General features: G+C 44.9%; 1 protein-coding gene and 2 long non-coding RNA genes across 7 annotated transcripts in view; 2 read left to right on the forward strand and 1 right to left on the reverse strand.

Moving 5' to 3' along the window:
• The first annotated feature begins 435 nt into the window (after window positions 1–435).
• On the forward strand, window positions 436–2660 carry LOC147020186 (uncharacterized). The gene is made up of 2 exons (XR_015061699.1): window positions 436–697; window positions 1094–2660. It is a non-coding gene; the product is annotated as an uncharacterized LOC147020186 (long non-coding RNA).
• LOC147020187 (uncharacterized) overlaps window positions 855–21292 on the reverse strand; it is a 29597-nt gene continuing 9159 nt past the window's right edge. The window contains exons 1-6 of one of the 5 annotated variants that reach the window (XR_015061694.1): window positions 10794–11943; window positions 9313–9368; window positions 3882–3989; window positions 3127–3255; window positions 2337–2456; window positions 855–1260 (exon numbers count right to left, since the gene is read on the reverse strand). This is a non-coding gene — a long non-coding RNA (uncharacterized LOC147020187). Of the gene's footprint in view, window positions 1261–2336; window positions 2457–3126; window positions 3256–3881; window positions 3990–9312; window positions 9369–10793; window positions 11944–21292 lie in introns of those variants that run through there. The other 4 variants (XR_015061696.1, XR_015061697.1, XR_015061695.1 and 1 more) reach the window with 4 other exon arrangements.
• LOC147020188 (cAMP-dependent protein kinase type II-alpha regulatory subunit-like) overlaps window positions 13570–21292 on the forward strand; it is a 138710-nt gene continuing 130987 nt past the window's right edge. Inside the window, exon 1 of the mRNA XM_085895317.1 lies at window positions 13570–14136. Coding sequence (XP_085751443.1) covers window positions 13845–14136 — 292 coding nt within the window. The 5' untranslated portion in view covers window positions 13570–13844. The remainder of the gene's footprint in view (window positions 14137–21292) is intronic.

Here is a 21292-nt window from a genome sequence, read left to right on the forward strand (position 1 = left end):
TGGTTCATATTTTCAAATGTGTTGTGCTGGTTTTATGAGGTATTTATTCAAGCTGCAAGCCAATTATTTTTCAATGCTGATAGGGTTAGCAGTTTATGGAGTTTATACAGGTGAAGTTGCAGGTAAAAATGAAAAAAAAAAAAAAAAAAGGAAATATTCACAACAAAAACTTGGATGTGCAGACATCGTGGGATCAATTGAATGTTTGTGTAATAGTTGAGAACGTAGAGACCGAATTACATTTGTCACACTGTCTTTCTTCAGTTATAGGTTGATGGTTGTGTCGGGAGACTAGTTGAAACGTGGCACTGTAGCTTTGGGCCTGGCTGCTGTCTGTCATAATCAAGCCCCAGCAGCTCCCATGAGCTGATTGATGAGCGACACACCGCTCCACTCCCTTCTTGTACAAGTGCCTGAAGCGGCACCGAAGCTTCACATTGTGATTCTTATCTGAACTAGGGTGGAGCCTAGCACCAACTTTCAACTCGGTGGCAGCCAAAATCAGCCAATGAGTGACTGTCGCAGCCCATAAGTTTGAGAATAGAGCAGCGCTGGAAACATTCTCCCTGAAGCAGCACCTATTGTACAGTTTTCAAGTTAGAACTGTCGGGTGGGGTTAGGCTTTCTCTTTATTGTAGTTCTCGTGCAAAAGTGTAAGTTTTTCGAATCAGAAAGCCCATCGTTACATCGTCTCCAGGTATTGTATAATCTTTTCTTGTTCAGCTTTATACTGTGGCCTTAATTGTTTTGCAACTTAAAATCTCTTGCTTAAAATTCTAATATTGACTGTTAAAGGTTTTCAGAGGACATGCGGTGCAAGTATTATATCTGGTGCACATGTTTATCATTTGTGAGGTTTTATTTACCCCCCCCCCAAAAAAAAAAAAATGCAAAAACAAACAAACGCCCAAAAACACTTGCTGTTGTTAGAATGATTCATACTCTCATGTATTCTATAGTGATGTTTTCTTTTTTTTTTAACCTTTAACTTTTCTGGGTTTACAAAACAGCAATTAAGTTGTAAGTTTTCCATTATGTCAAAGAGCATTTGCATCATTATATTAGCATGAAATGCTTATTATTTCCTGTCCAGATATTGCAGGTATAACACGGAGTTGGCGAAGTTTGTAAGTACTTCTGAAGGCATCAAGGAGATCAGCAACGATTCCATGGCAGACAAACGACGTTTTGGAGATTCTCATGGGACGCGGCGTTCAGCATGCCTGGCAGAATAGCTGGTTCTGCCTGGACTTGTCGGGCCTGCATACATGCATGCTGGGATTGTTGTGTGTGACGCTAGATTTCCATCCCCATGAGCATATAAACAGATAATTATCAAGCAGCTGCCTTGGAAAATGAATTTTCACTGTTAGATTTTAAAGTCTGATAAACGCCTTAAAAATCTAGTTTCGCACTTCAATTGGGATGATCAGACCGTGCCACACAACGTTAAACGATACATTTATTGTTCTATCTCTCATATAATTTGGATAACAACTGTTTCATGAGAAGGAAGTAATCAGTAAGTCACAGATGATATTGTTGGAAGAGTGGGAGCAGTTTTTATGGCTCATGTACAGGGTTTGGGAATGCATGCCTTCCCCGTGGCGAGACGGATTTGGGTGGGTCCTGTCCTTCTCTGCCAGTTGAGCCTGGAGGGCTAGGTGTGGGGACAACAAGTCTGAACTGGACTAACAAGGCCACGAGGGCTTCCACAAGACAGGCGGACACATTCTTCTGAACTATGGCCATTTCCCTTAGGCCCATCACTTCTCTTGTAAGATGCCGTCATCCCTAAATATCTCCCCCCATTTATTTGAATGGTCTTACAATTATTATTCTCTAAAATCTCAAATTATATTATGCTGTGTTAACCCCATCAATGTTAGTGGTAACATTTTCAGTAAAAATTATAGTTCTCCGCCCTTGCTCAAGTAAAGTGCTGTGGAAATTAAAATTGAACACTTTGCCTTTTAAAGAATTAATACGCAGCCATTGGAAACGACAGCAAAACGCATAAGGCCATTGAAAGGGACCTTAAATAATTAATCAGCAGCTGCGTTCGAGGAAAGTAAAAATGCTGAATTAGATGGGTCTTCAGGGTTTTTGAGCATCAAAGAAAAGGGACTCTCAAAAAGGAGGATGTAAAGTAAACCAAAGCGTAGCACACTGTTTCAATAATGATTTCTTGGTTCGATATTCTGTGGGATTTTATGCCTCCTCATGTTGTGGGAGAATAGGAGAACCTTAGGTGGTAGTGTGGTAGTGAGCGTGCTGCCGACTCGGTCAGAGCCAAGATATATTAAATAAATAAATAACGAAGAAAAGAAACGTACTTGCGGACATGGACGCATGGGGGCCATCCCACCACACCCTGTCTGCAGTCACACGTCTGACCGCCAGGGAGAAATCTCACAACATCCAGTGTTTGCTGACGTCCTTCATTCCACCGGAGTCTGTGGTTTTAAAGACAGATTTCGGGGCATGAAGCGCGTTAGACACTTGGGAAAGCAACACAGGACCTGAGAAGAAAGGTAGTCGTCATATGACATAGTGGCCTAAATTAAAAAATATGGAACTCATTGTTGGTGTTCACATATTCTTTCTTGAAACATGAAATGAAAGCTTTGCCAGTCTGCAATAAACGTCACAATACCGGAGGTTTCGTGGTTTTTTTTTTTTTGTTTTTTTAATACACTCCTGTTGGTTCAGAAGGTTATGCCAGCAGGTTGTATACCGACATTGAATTTTAAAATAATTTTGTGAAATACTGTACTTCGGATTTTCTTGGTTGCGCCGATTATCCACTGTGATGAGAATTAAGATTAATGCTGTTTGAGTAGCTTACGTGATGTAATCCCAGCCTCAAACCGACCGTATTATCGATAAGACCCCTAACTAACACTGTACCTTAGATCTGTGCCCTTTTCAGAATAAAACCTCCTATTTCATTAAAACTCTTTGACCTTATTTACAAGTATCTCATTTGTTTCACAAGATACAAGTAATCAACTACATCAGAAACAAAAAAGCCAGATAAACCCAGGACCTCAAGTGCATATCAATGGTGTGCTTCATCAAACATAGGGTCGAAAAGACAAACTGAATTATTTCACTATCCCTCACCTTGTGTATTGTGAGCTTGCAAGATACCTTCCTTTCACATCGATCACATGAACGGGGTAAAAATTGCCGTTCCAGAGCTGCCAACGCTCTCTCTTGGCATTAGTGTCTGCGAACATGTTTCTAGAAACCCTGACAGCAGAGACAAAATTTCCCAGGTGACTGCCACGTGAGAGAAACCGCGAGTGTGTCGATTTTAAAAGAGGACGGTGTTGTTAGAGTTTCTCAGTTTCTGATGTGCCGCAGTCGGTGAGTGTGACGTTTCCTTTCCAATGAACTTCACATCTCCACGCATTAGATGTGGTGCTGTTTATCGACGTTGAGCTCGACCTGACCAAACCAAATTCAAAAATCCTCAGTGAAAAATAAAATGTACAATGCAGGACAAGGCTTGGATTGAGACCCACCCTTAGCTGTCGTCCCAACCCTGCCTTCATCTTGTCGATCTATTTGCAACACACAAGGCCGCTGCGCCATGACCGGGATGCCATTATTTCCTATGTCATGTGACTACATACGTTTGTTATCAGATTGTCAGTAAAACTTGAAAATAATGTAATAATTTTTCCCATTTATATATGTTATGAGTCTCACCTTTATCCAGTGTACTGGAGTAGTTTAATGCTTTAAATTTATCACATCTCAAACAATTTACACTATAGCAGCTTACCCTTCAGAGATAAGCATCAACAAAATAATTAATTTATCTTAACATTAACGACTTCAAAAGGTCAAGTGGAGCTTTGACATGATCCCACCTTTTTTCTAGGTGGAGAATGGGACGTGGAGTGGGGTATTCTAAGGTTTCGGTGACTCGTCATTCCTTCCAATTGAAGTGGCAGACAAAGTCAGCTGCAGAAACTGTCCTGAAGGCCAAATTGTATAAGAAAATTGTTTTGAGATCTTTACCATTCACAAGTAATTATGACAAAATATATAATAATTGAATGATTTGTGATGCTCTAACCGGGCCACACAACAGCATAAGATCACATTATAATGAAATGCAACTTCAAAGAAATTCACCTTGAGGACATGATGAAATAAGTGACCACCTTTTTAACCCCAAAAATAATTTTAAACATATACATGTCGTGTTAAATAAATCAGTTGAGATAATTAAACATTAATGTCACCAACAAAAGCAAGCATGAATGAGATATCTGCAATTGCAAGGCGATCGCCAAAGGGTGAGCCTCCATTGACCGGGGGAAGCTTACCCTTGGCGATCGCCCACGACTTACACTTGACCTGTGATCCAATGTTGGGCTTTCTTTTTTTTTGGACCACCATATGACCTTGACCATAAACATTTCAGGATAGAGTGTAAATTAAGAAAATGAGTCCCCATCGAAAATCTAACTGAAACTCAACATCATGAAAATCGGAGGTTTTTTATTTGCTAATTATGTCACAATCCGAAAAAAGTAGGTCAAAGACACTAATCAAGTATCAGGTGCATAACTTCAGTGCAGGTCCACTATTATGATGCAAGAACATATTGGAAGGACAAGCAGTCTTTGAGATTCTGCATTGTTAAAATTGTGCAATGACAAAAAAACGCTTTCGTTTTTTCCAGACTGTCACTTGACCTTGCCTTTTAATCCAGAGGGATATGATGAAAATTAAGGATAAATGTACCTTGCTCTCAGCTATCTAGAGAGGGCAATTTCGTTCTGATCAGACAAACATTAGTCGAGTTTTGGTGGAAAAAAAGTTAAAATATCTATAATTGGGATAGTTTGTTTACCCTTCAGGAAGGAAACCATGGGATATTAAATGTTCACCAACTAATGCTGGCAGATGGGATGTCCAGTTTAACGTCCATCGCACCTTGCCCTGTATGCCAAACGCAAGGATTACAGTTTGGAGCTGGGCTGATATTCCAACCCAGGCTAGGCAGCTCAGATGTGAGTGCACTCGTCCTATCTATTTCAATCCTGTATCTCAGGCTCGGATACTTTTGGGCCTACCTGTTGTTTTTTTTGTTTTTTTTTCAACTGTTCCCCACACTCCTGGATGGATGGCTTCATCCCACTGTCCCATTATTCACTACCCTTGCTTTATTTCCTTCCTTATATCCTTTGTTGAATGATTTATTAAATGACAGAAAAACTTTCTTTACCATCCCTTTTATTTGTCTATCTCGCTCTCTGTTGACCACGTGTTCGAACAGGCCTCCTCACCCCTGTCTTCAAAATATTCCTCATTAAACTCGTCCCATTCTACCCTGTCTCAAAACCATTCCATTTTTCCCCCTTTTTCTTTCTCAAAATGACCTCAAATAATAATTATAATAAAATGCAATTCACCATCATTCATTCTCAACTAATTTCTTAAATCATTCAGTCCTTTTGTCAAGGTCAGAGTGAAAGGTGAGTCAGGGACGTCCTGTGGGAGGAAGGATTCTGTTAACCAGTCAAGGCTCATGGAAGAGCTACAGCACAGAATGGATAAGGGTGCAACAGAACAATAGGAACAGCAGAAAGAGAGATGGGAAACACCAACAGCAGGGACGAGGGACAAAAAAAAAAATCGATCGTCTGCCGGCCGTTTTTACTGCAAGGCCTGTGCTGGCCAGTTCATCTGCCGGCTGTGTTGCCTGCAACGGCCTTGTTCTGCAGGCTGTGTTTGCCTGCTGCCTTTGCCATGCCATGCCCACTGCCCTCGTCCATTTTGCCCCGTTCTGTTTTGATTTGCCCCCCCCCCCCCTTGTTCATTGCCATGTGCGCCAGGATCCTCGCGCAAATTTGCAGGGACTGCCCTGATGGCAGCTGCAACACGGGACTGCACCAGCAGCCCGTGCACTGTTGTTTGTTTGCAACCATCCATCCACCGTTCCTTGTTTGTATCGGCTTGAGTCCGCACTGTTCACTGTGCCGCAGGGACTGCCCTGTAGGCAGCCACACAAGGAGACTGCGTTTGTGCAGCCCATGCACCGTTGTGGTTCACTGTGTTCATTTAAAAGGGGGAGGCCTTGGACTGCGTGTGAGCAGCCGGCCACGTTCCCTGTCACCTGCATTTCATGAGCCAGAGACTGCATGCGAGCAGCCTGGCTCCCTGCTAACTGCTTTTCTCTTTGCAGAGTCCATTGATCCTGGGCCATGGTTTAGTGTAAAATTTGTAAATTAAGTTTAAGATGTATCGTATATGAGTGCATCCCCGGCATGGATGTCTTAGCACCGGCGATTTTATTTAAGTTGTCTGAGTGAGTGGGTTTGTTTTGTTAGTTACTCAGCCCTCAGGTTATTTATTTTGGGGACACGAATACCATGAATGTCGCACTCAGGGATCTGTAGGTAAAACGTAATAGGGGAGAACTACACATGATGGCACACGAGAATTTGATGACTCGGGACGAGTCTGTAAAAAGGGGAGGGGGTAGTCTTATGGCTGTGGAAATTCGCAAACCACCATAAAGGGCCCTCAGGTAAGATATCTCCATAGGTACATGTGTAGTTAGCCCAAACCCGTTGTATAGAGGGAATTTATGTGATCCATCCGGGCTGCGACGCTTTGAGTTAGTCGTTTTTCTTTCTCTATCTTTTATTTCAAACAGCATCTCAACAACCACGCCATCCCCACCACAGCGCCAACCACACTACAACAACGCCACACCACCACCTTAGCCTTTACCTTCACAACTTCATCCCACATCATCGCTTCTACGGCCATTCCCGCACCACCTGTGAACACTGAACGTCGGGCTGTCTCGGTCCCGTTCGGCGATTGGTGCCGAACGCACCGAGCCGCGAGCGTGAATGGCGGCCTTTCCGAGGGGAAAATTCGGATCAGGAATGCTTCACGCCCACTTCTCCTCCGTCCAATGGGTAAGCGCGAGGCGGCTTGGCCCCGCCTCCAGGCGCGTGGAGGTGAATTCTGTCTAGGTCCGTCTCTGCAAATTTTAAGATCAGGGGAGGTACACGCCCATTTTTGCCCGACCAATGGCTGACCGGGGGGGGGGGCGGTGTGGGCCTGCCTCCAATCGCGTCCTGATCCGGGAATTTGCATATCGGCGCCTCCTGAGCGCTATAAAGGTGCGAGCGGAAGGCGACTCGCGAGCTGGAGTTGGGGCTGGAAGTTGAGCGAGGAGGAGAGTGTGTCGTAGAAGTTGCTTTTGGAGACAAGGAGCGTCATGTTGATGAAGTTGAGTCGAGTGCGCGTGGTGGAGCTGCGGGCGGCTGGTCGGGGCAAGGAAGCTCGGGTCCGAGGCAAGGAGGACGGTGGTCGGCGACGAGGTTGCGGTGTGGGGGATCGCTCGTCTTGTCGCAGGACCCAAGCCAGCCAGCCACTCCCCTCCCCCAGGGCATCAACAATTTCCCCTTCCCCCGCGCTGAGATAGTGCAAAAGGGGGCCCCGTTCCTCCCCCACCCCAAACGTGGTGCCAACAAGCACGCCAGGGGCCTGGATTTGGGGCACAGCGGCGCGGATACTTTGCAGCTTGCCCGCAAGCGCGTCACGAGGACGCGGGTAAGACCTCCCCGGTCTCGCGGACCCAGCCGCTCCTCTAGGTCCCGCGCACATTTGGCCTACGGGCCTGTCTGCCTCCTTGTCTGTGAGGGTGGCTTCTTTCTTTTGCTTTTGTGTAAATGTGTGTTGGCGCCGTCTGTGAAGTAAAACTGTGTAAGTGTTGCCGTGTGTACGCGTTAGTCAGTTGTATTACATTTGCTTTTTGTGTATGGCTGTATATACGTGCTTTCCGTGTGTCGCGTAATAAAGTGCTTGCATGTTGAACTGTGCCCGTTTCGCTTTGTCTCCTTCCTTTTAATTGACTCTCCATCCTGCTTCACGTATGGGGTTCATAGTGGGTGCAACATCCCGTTAATTAATCTGAACCGTCCAGGTTGACGATAACACCGCTCGGTTATCCCGATAGTATGGAACGGGCTGCCCAAGCGGCTCGTGTCCGGAGTCGACCTGTGGCGAGGTACGATCGCCCAGTTTACCATCCGCGTGGGTACTTAGGTACGTCGAGTTTGGCGAACAACCCTATCCTACGCGGGTGGCCAATTGGCACGATTGTGGTGAGGTCGAAAGGCCCACCCTTGACTAGCTCCCGGCATTGGTCTGAGAGGGTCACGACTGAATTGTCCGTCCGGTGGGCGACACGGTCGCGATTCGAGTTACGTGGCCGTTCGCATGCCGGCGAGCGTGAATTCGCAACAATATCTTTGCTTCCACACCCTCTGGCTTCACATTTACACGTTCATTAACTAAATGGGTGTAATTATCTTGGGCCACAGTTTGCTCGGTTTTCACGCGTTTGGATCGATGGTGTATCTTTCACGGCCCCATTAACAGTTTTAATTACATCATCGACCTCATCCGTGCGAGTCATGGATGCACACTCTTGTCCCATTTGAGACTCATTACACTTTTCCAGGGGATCCGTTTCATTAGTTTGTTCAACGTTATGCGAAGGGATTCCAGCAGAAACCTGGATCGTGTTTGTAGTGAAAGTCTCCATATTGAGCACAACCTTTTTAACAGCTCCTAATGAGTCATCGGGAGCTCCTCGTTTACTCGTAGCCGATTTAAGTTCTGAATCTATGACCGCAGTTTGATGAGAAAGAGTGATGTCGTTATTAGTTGAACTGCTAGTTTTCTCCACATTAGGAAGGTTACTTGGTGGAGTTACGGTGACCTCTTTCTCATTGGGCACATTGACTAATGGAGGATCGGTAATCTCCTCCTTACACCCTGCATCCGTGTGACCTGTTTTGCCACATCTGGTGCACAAGGCTTTGGGACAAAAGCGTTTTCAATGTCCGAATGCTCCGCACTGGAAACACGTTAAGGTAGCGGATGATCCGTAGATTTGATAACTTATGTCTTCAAAAAAAATCTTCCCCAGTCTGGTTGGACCATATAAACCTGCCTTCGGAAACTCATTACACGTTTTACACGTTCGTTTTGATAACCGAGGGGAATCATGGACATTCTGGAAACCCATAACAGGATAACACGGACATGATGTTATCATGAGATATGAAAGGTGGAGCATTAGGTATTTACTACTCTCATCGCGAGAGTTATCAACGGTGACGCCATTATAAAATGAATGCTTTCCGTGGTTATTCCCGGACTCACGATCTCATGGACTAGTAAAACGTCAGAAACAAAAACAACCACTTTCTGATTCATACGCGATGCAGCACGAATATTTTCATCACTGATTATGTTCCCTACCGATTATGATTATGTTCCATCACCGATTATGAGGGTGATATCCTCGTCGGGAACTCCTTCAGGAGGCACGCACACAAACACATGCATCCTGGTTAATCCCTCGCATGCCTGACTACGAGAGGGTGCATTCGCCATGATGGCGATATCACCACTCCCTTCTTCTCCGGTTCGGAAAAGAAGGTGCCAAACTGAAATAATTCAAAACTAAAATCATTAACAGAAACGCATGATAAGCAAACAGGCTTACAAAGCGTCATCAAAGCAGGTAAACCGCACCCAGAGTGATCTCGTGATCTCTCTCTCTCGTGATCTCTCTCTCTCGTGATCTCTCTCTCTCGTGATCTCTCTCTCTCTCGTGATCTCTCTCTCTCGTGATCTCTCTCTCTCTCGTGATCTCTCTCTCTCTCGTGATCTCTCTCTCTCGTGATCTCTCTCTCTCGTGATCTCTCTCTCTCTCGTGATCTCTCTCTCTCTCGTGATCTCTCTCTCTCTCGTGATCTCTCTCTCTCTCTCTCTCTCTCTCTCTCTCTCTCTCTCTCTCTCTCTCTCTCTCTCTCTCTCTCTCTCTCTCTCTCTCTCTCTCTCTCTCTCTCTCTCTCTCTCTCTCAGGAAAAGGTGTAGAGAAGTGAAAGGAAAAACGTCAAAAACACATTGGGATAGGAAAAGACAGAGGGAGGAGGGCAGGGAGGTGGCAGAACACAAAAACATACTGACACCTCACCACAGCACAGAGCAGCTGCACACAGCCACCATGACACCACACCAGAAAAATGAATGAGAGAGACAGATAGAGAGCAGGGGAGGGAGAGGAGAGAGAGGAGAGAGCAGGGGAGGGAGAGGAGAGAGAGGAGAGAGCAGGGGAGGGAGAGGAGAGAGCAGGGGAAGGAGAGGAGAGAGCAGGGGAGGGAGAGGAGAGAGCAGGGGAGGGAGAGGAGAGAGAGGAGAGAGCAGGGGAGGGAGAGGAGAGAGCAGGGGAGGGAGAGGAGAGAGCAGGGGAGGGAGAGGAGAGAGCAGGGGAGGGAGAGGAGAGAGGAGAGAGCAGGGGAGGGTGGGGAGAGAGAGGAGAGGGCAGGGGAGGGAGAGGAGAGAAAGGAGAGAGCAGGGGAGGGAGAGGAGAGAGAGGAGAGAGCAGGGGAGGGAGAGGAGAGAGAGGAGAGAGCAGGGGAGGGAGAGGAGAGAGAGAGGAGAGAGAGGAGAGAGAGAGAGAGAGAGAGGAGAGAGAGGAGAGAGAGAGAGAGAGAGAGAGAGAGAGAGAGAGAGAGAGAGAGAGAGAGAGAGAGAGAGAGAGAGAGAGAGAGAGAGAGAGAGAGAGAGAGAGAGAGAGAGAGAGAGAGAGAGAGAGAGAGAGAGAGAGAGAGAGAGAGAGAGAGAGAGGAGAGAGAGAGAGAGAGAGAGATATATAGAGAGAGAGAGAGAGAGAATCAAGTGGTGTTGCAATAATATTTCAAACAGACAGCTAGTCATTCAATTCTGAAAGATACCTGGATGGTGATGTCTGTCTCTCATTTCCTTGCCAGGCCCCGCACTGGGGTGGTGGTCAATTACGATGTTGGGTCCACAGAGCACTTCAGGAAGGTAGCTGCCACACAATGATCTAGTCCTGTGAAGGCAATAACGTTGTAATATGGGACACCAAGCTTCACATCTCATTCAGCAGAGCTGTTTGATGCAACGCCCTGTCTGCGAAATACCAGTATGTCGCGAAGTTGGGAATCAAACCCAGGCTCTAAATAAATACAAGGACATTCGATGCAGGAAGCCATCATCGGCCCATCATAGCCATGCATTTCTGCCAATGTCCATGTTTTCCTCTGTCACAGTTGTATCTATCAGATTCCAGTTTGAACCCTTCTCCCATTACAGCTGACATTACCCCTCCAGGGACACAATTTCAATGGTTGAAAAGCTAGACGGATTAATAGTGAGAATGTTAGTAAAAGTGCTATCCTGGCACCAACCCACAAATGAAAGGGAGAATTCATAAAAATTGAGTTTCGAAAAGTCAATGAAAGCAAATGATAAGGGGCCATCTGTTAATTGGGTAAATATGGAAAAGGAGAGATGGAGAATGGAGGATGGAGGCTAAATTGAGAAAAGGAAAGTTTAGATGAGGAAGAGAAGGGATGGTGACAGGACAAAGAAAAAAGGTTAAAGGTGTGTGCGATGCCAGAAACAAAACATAAGTTTGGCAAGAGGGAGGGCCCGGTAAAGGAAGGGAAGACAAATGGCAGGAAATGGGGAAGTTAGAAGGTAAGGCCAGGTTGAGGCAAGGGGGAGGCCAGGTTGAGGAGAGTGGGAGGTCAAGTTGAGGAGTGGGGAGGACATGTTTAGGAGAGGCCGAGGACATGTTGAGCAGAGGGAGAGGACATGTTGAGGACATGTTGAGGAGAGGGATAGGACATGTTGAGGAGAGGGAGAGGACATGTTGAGGAGTGGGAGAGGACATGTTGAGGAGAGGGAGAGGACATGTTGAGGAGAGGGGGTAGCCAAGTTGAGGAGAGGGAGGACAGGTTGGGGAGAGGGGTGGCCAGGTTGAGGAGAGGGAGGGCAGGTTGAGGAGAGGGGGAGGGCAGGTTGAGGAGAGGGGGAGGACAGGTTGAGGAGAGGGAGGAGAGGGGAGGGCAGGTTGAGAAGAGGGAGAGGACATGTTGAGGAGAGGGAGAGGATATGTTGAGGAGGGGGAGAGGACAGGTTGAGGAGAGGGAGAGGACATGTTGAGGAGAGGGGGTGGCCAAGTTGAGGAGAGGGAAGGCAGGTTGGGGAGAGGGGTGGCCAAGTTGAGGAGAGGGAGAGGACATGTTGAGGAGAGGGGGAGGCCAAGTTGAGATGAGGGAGGACAGGTTGAGAAGAGGGAGAGGACAGGTTGAGGAGAGGGAGAGGACATGTTGAGGAGAGGGAGAGGACATGTTGAGGACATGTTGAGGAGAGGGAGAGGACATGTTGAGGAGAGGGAGAGGACATGTTGAGGAGAGGGGGTGGCCAAGTTGAGGAGAGGGAAGGCAGGTAGAGGGGAGGGGGAGGACAGGTTGAGGAGTGGGGAGGACAGGTTGAGAAGAGGGAGAGGACATGTTGAGGAGAGGGAGAGGACATGTTGAGGAGTGGGAGAGGACATGTTGAGGAGTGGGAGAGGACATGTTGAGGAGTGGGAGAGGACATGTTGAGGAGAGGGGGTGGCCAAGTTGAGGAGATGGAGGGCAGGTTGGGGAGAGGAGGTGGCCAGGTTGAGGAGAAGGAGGACAGGTTGAGGAGAAGGGGAGGGCAGGTTGAGGAGAGGGGGAGGGCAGGTTGAGGAGAGGGAGGACATGTTGAGGAGAGGGGTGGCCAAGTTGAGGAGAGGGAGGGCAGGTTGGGGAGAGGGGGTGGACAGGTTGAGGAGAGGGAGGACAGGTTGAGGAGAAGGGGAGGGCAGGTTGAGGAGAGGGAGAGGGCATGTTGAGGAGAGGGAGAGGACATGTTGAGGAGAGGGAGTGGCCATGTTGAGGAGTGGGAGAGGACAGGTTGAGGAGAGGGGGAGGGCAGGTTGAGGAGAGGGGGAGGGCAGGTTGAGGAGAGGGGGAGGGCAGGTTGAGGAGAGGGAGGACAGGTTGAGGAGAGGGAAGGGCAGGTTGAGGAGAGGGAGGACAGGTTGAGGAGAGGGAGGACAGGTTGAGGAGAGGTGCACAGGTGGGGGAGAAAAGGGGGGTGGTGGGCGAGAAGGGGAGGGTGGTGGGGGAGAAGGGGAGGGTAGGGGGAGGGTAGGTTTTGGGTTGGGTAGGGGGAGGGAAGGGAAGGGGAGGGGAGGATAGGGAGAGGATAAAATATTCCGTCGAATTTTTGTGCATCATAAATAGTTGGCCTTGTGTCATCATAATCATCATCATCATCAACGTCACGCAACGCCATTGTCATGCGGTGGTTTGCCTCCACCAATCAACCATTATGTTGCAAACCAAGAAAATAAAAAGAAAACAATGAGAACCCCCCAGATCAAGCTAAATATTGAAGAATAGTGAGGAAATGATGACAAGAAAGGAAAGAGTAAGAGGTCAAAATAAAGAGGAAGAGGATACATGAAGGATTAATATGGGGAAGAAGAAAGGGCAGAGGAAGGAAGAACAAAGAAAGAAATAAAGAAGGAAAGTCGGAAAGGAGAGGAAATGTACAGCTTGTGAATAAGAGGAAGTGGCAAAAAAAAAAAGAAGCAAGACAAGTAAACGTTGCGGAGGAAGAGGAAGAGGAAGAAGAAGAGGAAGAGGAAGAGGAAGAGGAAGAAGAAGAGGAAGAGGAAGAAGAAAAGGGAGTGGGAGTGGGAGGTTGAGGTAAAGTAGGAAGTCGGCAGTTGACGAGGCAGAGCAAGTGGGCGGATGAAATCGGGGATTGCGTTTTCTTCACAGGACATCCGGAAGGAGTGCTCGGAGGATGATCGCCATCGCCCTCTGCCTGTGCTAGTTAAGAACCGCTCTTTTGACGGGCCGCGGTGGAGTTGATAGCGCTCGTGAAGCTCGGCCATATCCGGTACGCGACCGCGGAGGGAGGTGCGCTCCAAGCGGCGCATGGTACGCTGCGAGGCCATGAGCGTCGAGGTGCCGGCCGGCTTGGCCGACCTTCTTCAAGCCTTCACGGTCGAAGTTCTGCGAAACCGACCGGAAGACTTGATCGCATTCGCTGCAGATTATTTCCTTGCTCTCCAGCAGCGCCGGCGGCAGGCCCAGGAAGTCGAGAGTGTGGAAGAGATCCGTCGCGATGGCGACCACCACGAAGATGACGATGAAGATGGAGAAGATCGTGGTGTGAACTTCACCTCGGAGACGCGGACTGACTCGTCAAGCGATTCGGAATTTGAGCGTAAGTCGATTTTACCGTGCGGCCTTTAATTCCTTGCTTCCTGTGGGGTTTGAGGGACGATGCTCCTTTTGGGAAGGATTTAATCTTCGAATCAAGTGGTGAGTAATTAAAACACGCCGGTTTCGTGCACTACGGTCCAGCCATGAAGTTGTGCTGTGTCCCTCTAAATTCAAGGTCGGACGGTGTGGTGGGGAGAGGGAGAGTGTGAGAAGGCTGAGCTGCCTGCTCTTTGGGAGGAGAGGGGGACGTGGGAACTGGAAGTATGTTACTTAGGGATTTTGGAAATGGGGGGGGGGGGCACAGGAAGCAGGGACGTATGCTCCTTGGGAGGCTGAGGGCAACTCCATAGTGTCTTACTTGTTGGCTGAAGAACAACCTGGGCAGTGTGCTGCTTTGGCTGAAGAAGAACCTCGGTGGTGTGCTGCTTTGGCCAAAGAACAACTTGGGTGGTGTGCTGCTTTGGCTGAAGAAGAACCTCGGTGGTGTGCTGCTTTGGCCGAAGAACAACTTGGGTGGTGTGCTGCTTTGGCTGAAGAAGAACCTGGGTGGTGTGCTGCTTTGGCTGAAGAAGAACCTGGGTGGTGTGCTGCTTTGGCTGAAGAACAACTTGGGTGGTGTGCTGCCTGGGATGCAGAAGAACCTGGGCGGTGTGCTGCCTTGGATGCAGAAGAACCTGGGAGGTGTGCTGCCTTGGATGCAGAAGAACCTGGGTGGTGTGCTGCTTTGGCTGAAGAACAACTTGGGTGGTGTGCTGCTTTGGCTGAAGAAGAACCTGGGTGGTGTGCTGCCTGGGATGCAGAAGAACCTGGGCGGTGTGCTGCCTTGGATGCAGAAGAACCTGGGAGGTGTGCTGCCTGGGATGCAGAAGAACCTGGGAGGTGTGCTGCCTGGGATGCAGAAGAACCTGTGAGGTGTGCTACCTGGGATGCAGAAGAACTTGGGCTGTGTGGGATGCTGAAGAACCTGGGTGGTGTGCTGCCTGGGATGTTGAAGGACCTGAGCGGTGTGCTGCCTGGGGATGCAGAAGAACCTGGATGGTGTGCTGCCTGGGATACAGAAGAATCTGTGCTACACTCAGCTTGGGCTGAGGCGGAGGCCGCATTCAGTGCGAAGAAGTTGGATGGTCAGCTAAATATGCTATGTGTTGTGCTTCCTGGGCTGATGAAGATGGTTGTTGTGCTACCTGGGCTGCTGAGATGAAAAAAATCATTTAGGATTGGGGTGGGGGGGTGCGGGTGGAGATGGGCTTGCAGTGTACTGCTTGTAAGGTGGAGTAGGGAATAGTTTTGTAAATATTTTAGTGCATGTGGCCCATTAAGGAGGAGGTAGTCATGCAGAGCTGTGGACAAACACAGGACACACTCAATTTTTAGATATTTCAGTTCACCACGCAGCATTATACAAAGGTCCAACCATTCTTAATGGTGGAGGCACTAGGGGATGGAAGATGCATTGAACTCTATTTTAAGTGCTGACTTTTGCACAAACACCAGATGATACATTCAAACCCTTATCCCAAAGTGAGTGTTATCATGGTTTCATGATGGCTTGGCTTCATGGTAGCGACTTCCCACAATCGTATTCCATTCCCGACTTGTTTGTCATGCAGCAGGCAAACAAACGTTTATCAGCCTGATACGTTCATCAGCTTGATATTGCATTGTGCCGAAGGTGTCTGGACCAAAGAGGTGTATGGCTACTCATTATCTCTATTTCGACACTTTCTCTCAATGCAGAATCACCATCTTTTTCTTTTGCACCCTACTTATATATTACATTGTTGGGGTTTATCCACTGTGATTCAATTTTGTGAATAGGTGGTTTAAAAACAAAAGAAACCTTTACTCCTCCATTCCTATGTTCATAATTAGACTCATAATTGCTTTAATATTTTTTCCAATCTATCCCAACTTTTACAAACATTTAACCCTTGAAAACCCGATTGTCCCTGTTTTCCTGTCATGCCTCAGCTATTGTTCTTTCCTTTTTACATTTTATTTCAATAAATATTGTCTGTCTGTCCCTTCTTGATGCATACCAGTCTAACTTTGTGATGGGTGTAACCTCCCTTTTTTTTTTCTTTCTTTCTTTCTTTCTTTCCCCCCCCCCCTTCAATTTCTTCTCAATGGTGTTGCATAATACACCTCCAGCAACAGCTATAAGCACCATGAGAAAAGGGTATGTGGGAGCTGTTTTATTATTATTTTCCAAAATGCAAGCTTTTATCCTTTATACTGTATGTCCTCATATTATGTATGTCCTCTTGACTGCATAGGTTCCACCGAAGGAATTCCTGGGCAAAGGTTATGCTAGATGGTTTGCCGTTGTTTTACCAGTAGTCAGTTAGGACAGGAATTTGGAACTTGTTCAAAGTGCCGGTGATAACTGCTCGTTTAGCAACCACCAACGACCAATGCTGGCATAGCATCCTCCAATTTCACATCTATCAGTTGGATGAAACATGCATTGATAAATTGCCCTGCATGCAAAACAGCAGGGTGAGAGTTGGGTCGATATTCAAACCCAGGCGAGATAGCTGAAAGACGAGTGCGCGTACCTCTCTGCTATCACTCCAGCACAAGCATTGCTGTACTTGATGTTAAACATTGAATGCAAATGGTCTCCAAGTTTGCTGCATCATTGCCATAAAATTTGGGTGAGAAGAACACCTTTCCTTGGTATCTGGATATTTTCCAACTCGACATTCTTCCATACAGTTCATAGTTCCTTTTAATGTTTTGGGAATGTGAGCTCTATACTTGTCTTGTGTATTTTCCCAAGCAAGCATTTATCAAGTTTATTTACAGTAACAAATCTGTCTCCTGCCAGCTCTCATTTAATTTAGGAGTGGCATCGTAGAGGAAGCCTCTTGGCCAGAGGACAGGAAGTGGAGAAGGTGTGACCAGGGAACGGCAGGAGAGTGGAGCAGAGGGTGCGGGCTGAGTGTCAATTTGGCTACAAAGTAGGAGGCATATATTGCAGCTAAAGTAAACCAAGTTTATCTGCTTTAGTTGTTACTGGAGAACTTGCCTCATGTTATCTGCTGAGTTTATTTTGGAAACTCATGACATCCATTAAATAAATGGCATTTTTGTTTCAGCCAAGTAGTAGAAGCCCACCTTTCTTTATAAAGGCATTTCCACTTTATGCTCATTTTCTCAATGATTCAGAGAAACAGAGCACTAATTATATATGTTTTATTCTTACTACAATATGCAATTTTGTACGTCTGTCTGTCTGACCGCGATGCATTCGGCCGTTAATTATACAATATCAACCAAACTTGACAGGAGTACTCGGCGTCACACAACGGAGGTTGGTGCAGCTTCATTGCCCCCCCCCTTCCCAATGAGGTTTTCCGCCCTCAGAAAACTGTGTTAAGGTGTACAGATAGCTAATCATGGCGTTTTTCCAAGGCCATTTCTCAGAGCAAAAGTAACGAGAAGGGCACTCGGTAGAGCACGAACCTCCGCCACGAAATGCCTGATCCACAAGAACATATCGGGCCCAATACATTTTTGAAATATCATGTTATATTTCATTTTTGGCTCGATCTCTCAATGGTGAAGAATCACGTTAAGAAATAAATAATTCTCAGATCCACATTCAGATTCAGATCTTCACCAAAATCGAATCGTTTCGTCCTTTCCACACACCCGTCTCCACCAAGTTTTGTCCGAATCTGTACACAACTTTTTGAGATATCGTGTTGTCGGTTTAGCCCTATCTCCCAATGGTGAAGAATGACTGAAAAAAAATTTTGGATCCAGATTCGAATGTTCACCAAAGTTGAATCAATTCTTCCTAGTCACACATCCATTGTGTCTATCAAGTTTCGTCCGAATCCGTCCACAACTTTTTGAGATATCGTGCTATAAATAGTTTTTGGCCTGATCTCTCAATGTTGAAGGTCTGGATTCAGATCCAACTTATCGGTGGGATACAAAATTTATACTGTTCAGCCTGGCGGAGGTATGTGCTCTACCGAGTGCTTCTCCGTTTCACCAAGTTATCACCCAGTGATTAGTTAGATTTCGTAAGTATATTGATCACTTCCGGACTCTGTTTGTGTGTTTGTAGGCCGATAACTCGAGAAAGGAAGAAGCTACCAATGTCAAATTACACCACGTGATTCAGGAGGGTGATGGCTAGCACTGATTAGATTTTGATCAAAATCGGTCAAAGGTCAAGGTCACAGCGAGGTCAAATATTTGATTTTTGATGGTTTGGCACAGATAACTCGAGAACGGAAGAAGCTACCAATATCAAATTACACCACATGATTCAGGAGGGTGATGGCTCGCGCTGATTAGATTTTGGTCAAAATCGGTCAAAGGTCAAGGTCACAGTGAGGTCAAACATCCAAAACATTCGATTTTTGATGGTTTGGTACAAAATCATCGTAGAAACTTCTGTTTTGCGTCGCTTCCTTCTCTAAAGACAGCTTTTATTAGACAAGGTCAGAGGTCAAGTTGACGATTTTGTAAGTACCAGTCTATGACTGCTTGTTTATTACTTACGAAATCTTTACTTCCATCCTCTGTTTGTGTGTTTGTGTGTTTGTGTGTTTGTTTGTAGGCACGATAAATCGAGAACGGAAGAAACTACCAATGTCAAATTACACCACGTAATTCAGGAGGGTGATGGGTAGCGCTGATTAGATTTTGGTCAAAATCGGTCAAAGGTCAAGGTCACAGTGAGGTCAAACATTCGATTTTTGATGGTTTGGTACAGAATCATTGGAGAAACTTCTGGTTTGCGTCGCGACCTTCTCCAGAGACAGCTTTTATTAGACAAGGTCAGAGGTCAAGTTGACGATTTCGTAAGTACCAGTCTATGACTGCTTGTTTATTTATTTATGTATTTTCATATTCCGTTGGCAATTTTTGGGGATTATTATTTTTCTTTTTTGCTTTTAAATTGATTTCTCGGCAACTGTTAGTCCGATTGACCCAAAAGTTTCACCCTAGTATGCATGTTTTTTTTCGTAGAATATTTAATTGATAATTATGAAGCCAGAAATCATGTAGTATGGGCACCATCTTTGAAAAACCGAAAAGCTTTGGACCTCTATATCTCTGAAACAGCATTATGGAAAAAATTGAAATTTGGCACATGGCAAAAACTCCCCATGGGGGTAGAAGTGTGATTTTTCGTGCCGTCATCGATGAAGTGGTATCCCGGTGTAAATTCGACATGTGGAATGCTGCATCTGAAAAATTTGAAATTTCTTGAGCGTCATCTCTGCAACAACTCGCAGAAGAAAAACAATATTATGATGTCATAGGTCACGTGGTTTGGCAGCCTTATTTTTGGGGGATTAAAAAGAAAAATCTTCTCCAGAATGGCTGAACAGATCGAGGCGAAAGTTGACACACGTTCCCCAAGATATGGTTGTACAAGTTTGTTAACTTCAAATTGATAGGTCACATGGTTTGGTGGCCTTGTTGCATTTACCCAAAAACCTTCAAAAATCTTCTCCAGAACGGCTGAGCATATCGAGGGGAAACATCACCCACACATTCTCCAAGACTCGGGGATACAAGTTTGTTGATGAATATAATTGATAGGTCATATGGTTCGGCAGCGAAATTGGATTGAAGAAAAATATAAAATACTTTTCTCTGGAACCACTTTATCAATCAAAGTGAAACTTCATAATTATGATCGAGTCGAGAAGCGGAATGTGTGTTTTAAATTTCAACCCGATCAGACACATGGTCTGACGACAAGAATGATTTAATTGTTTGAATCTGAGAACTTTTTTTTTGTATTTTAATAAAACTTACTTTGGCTGCACCTGGATGGATTTGAGGGAAGAAGAGAATCAATTCAATTTATTACCGCTGAGCAAACTGCATACGTAATAAATAGGTATATATGTCACACATCATAAGACTTATCTTCATTCATATTATCTTCATATACATCTTCGCTACGATCTTCATATTACGATCTTCTTCATATACATATTTATCTTCATATATTACGATCTTCATATACATTATTATCTCATATATATGATCTTCTTTACATGATTTTAGCATTACATGATCTTCATATATTGATTCATATTACATGATCTTCATATATATGATCTTCATATATATACATCTTTCTTCATATATATTACATATTCTCTTCATATATATATATTATTCTCTCTTCATATATATATCTCCCACACACAACAGATTCCTTTCTTTCATATATATATATTATCTCTTTTCATATATATATATATTACACTTTCTTACTATATATCCCATATATACACTTTTTTCTTGTACATATTATATACATACATCTTCCTTCTTCATATATACATATATTATTAATTCTTCTTCTTACATATAAGAATGTATATTACTTCTTCATATATACAGATTTTCTTCATATATATAGATTTTCATACATACAGATTTCATACAGACTTTCCTTCAGACGCTACAGATTTTCATATATACAGATTTTCTTTCATATATACAGATTTTCATATATACAGACTTTCTTTCATATACAGATTCCTTTTCATATATATACAGATTCTTCTTCATATATACAGATCCTCTTCATATATACAGATTTTCTTCATATATACAGATTTTCTCTTCATATATATAGATTTTCCTCTTCATATATACAGACTTCTTTCATATATACAGATTCTTTCATTCATAAGGCCAGATTCTTCTTCATATACAGATTTCTTTCATATCATATACAGATTCTCTTTTTCATATATACAGATTTTCATATATACAGATTTTCTTTCATATACAGATTTTCATATATACAGATTTCTCTCATATTGCTACAGATTCTTCTTCATATATACAGATTTTTTTCATATACAGATTCTCTTCTTCATATATATACAGATTCTTTCATATATACAGACTCTTCATATACAGATTTTTCTTCATATATATTAGATTTTTCCAAGGTTCATACAGATTCCTTCTTCATATATATAACAGATTTTCTTCATATATACAGATTCTTCATATATACAGATTCTTTCATATATACAGATTTCCTCTTCATATATACAGATTCTCTTCATATATACAGATTCTTCTTCATATATACAGATTCTTTCATATATATACAGACTCTTCATATATATACAGATTCCTCCTTCATACATACAGAC

The sequence above is a fragment of the Eptatretus burgeri genome, chromosome 9 (assembly GCF_056783735.1).
Source record: "Eptatretus burgeri isolate ZD-2024b chromosome 9, Ebu_testis_v1, whole genome shotgun sequence".
Lineage (NCBI taxonomy): Eukaryota > Metazoa > Chordata > Myxini > Myxiniformes > Myxinidae > Eptatretus > Eptatretus burgeri.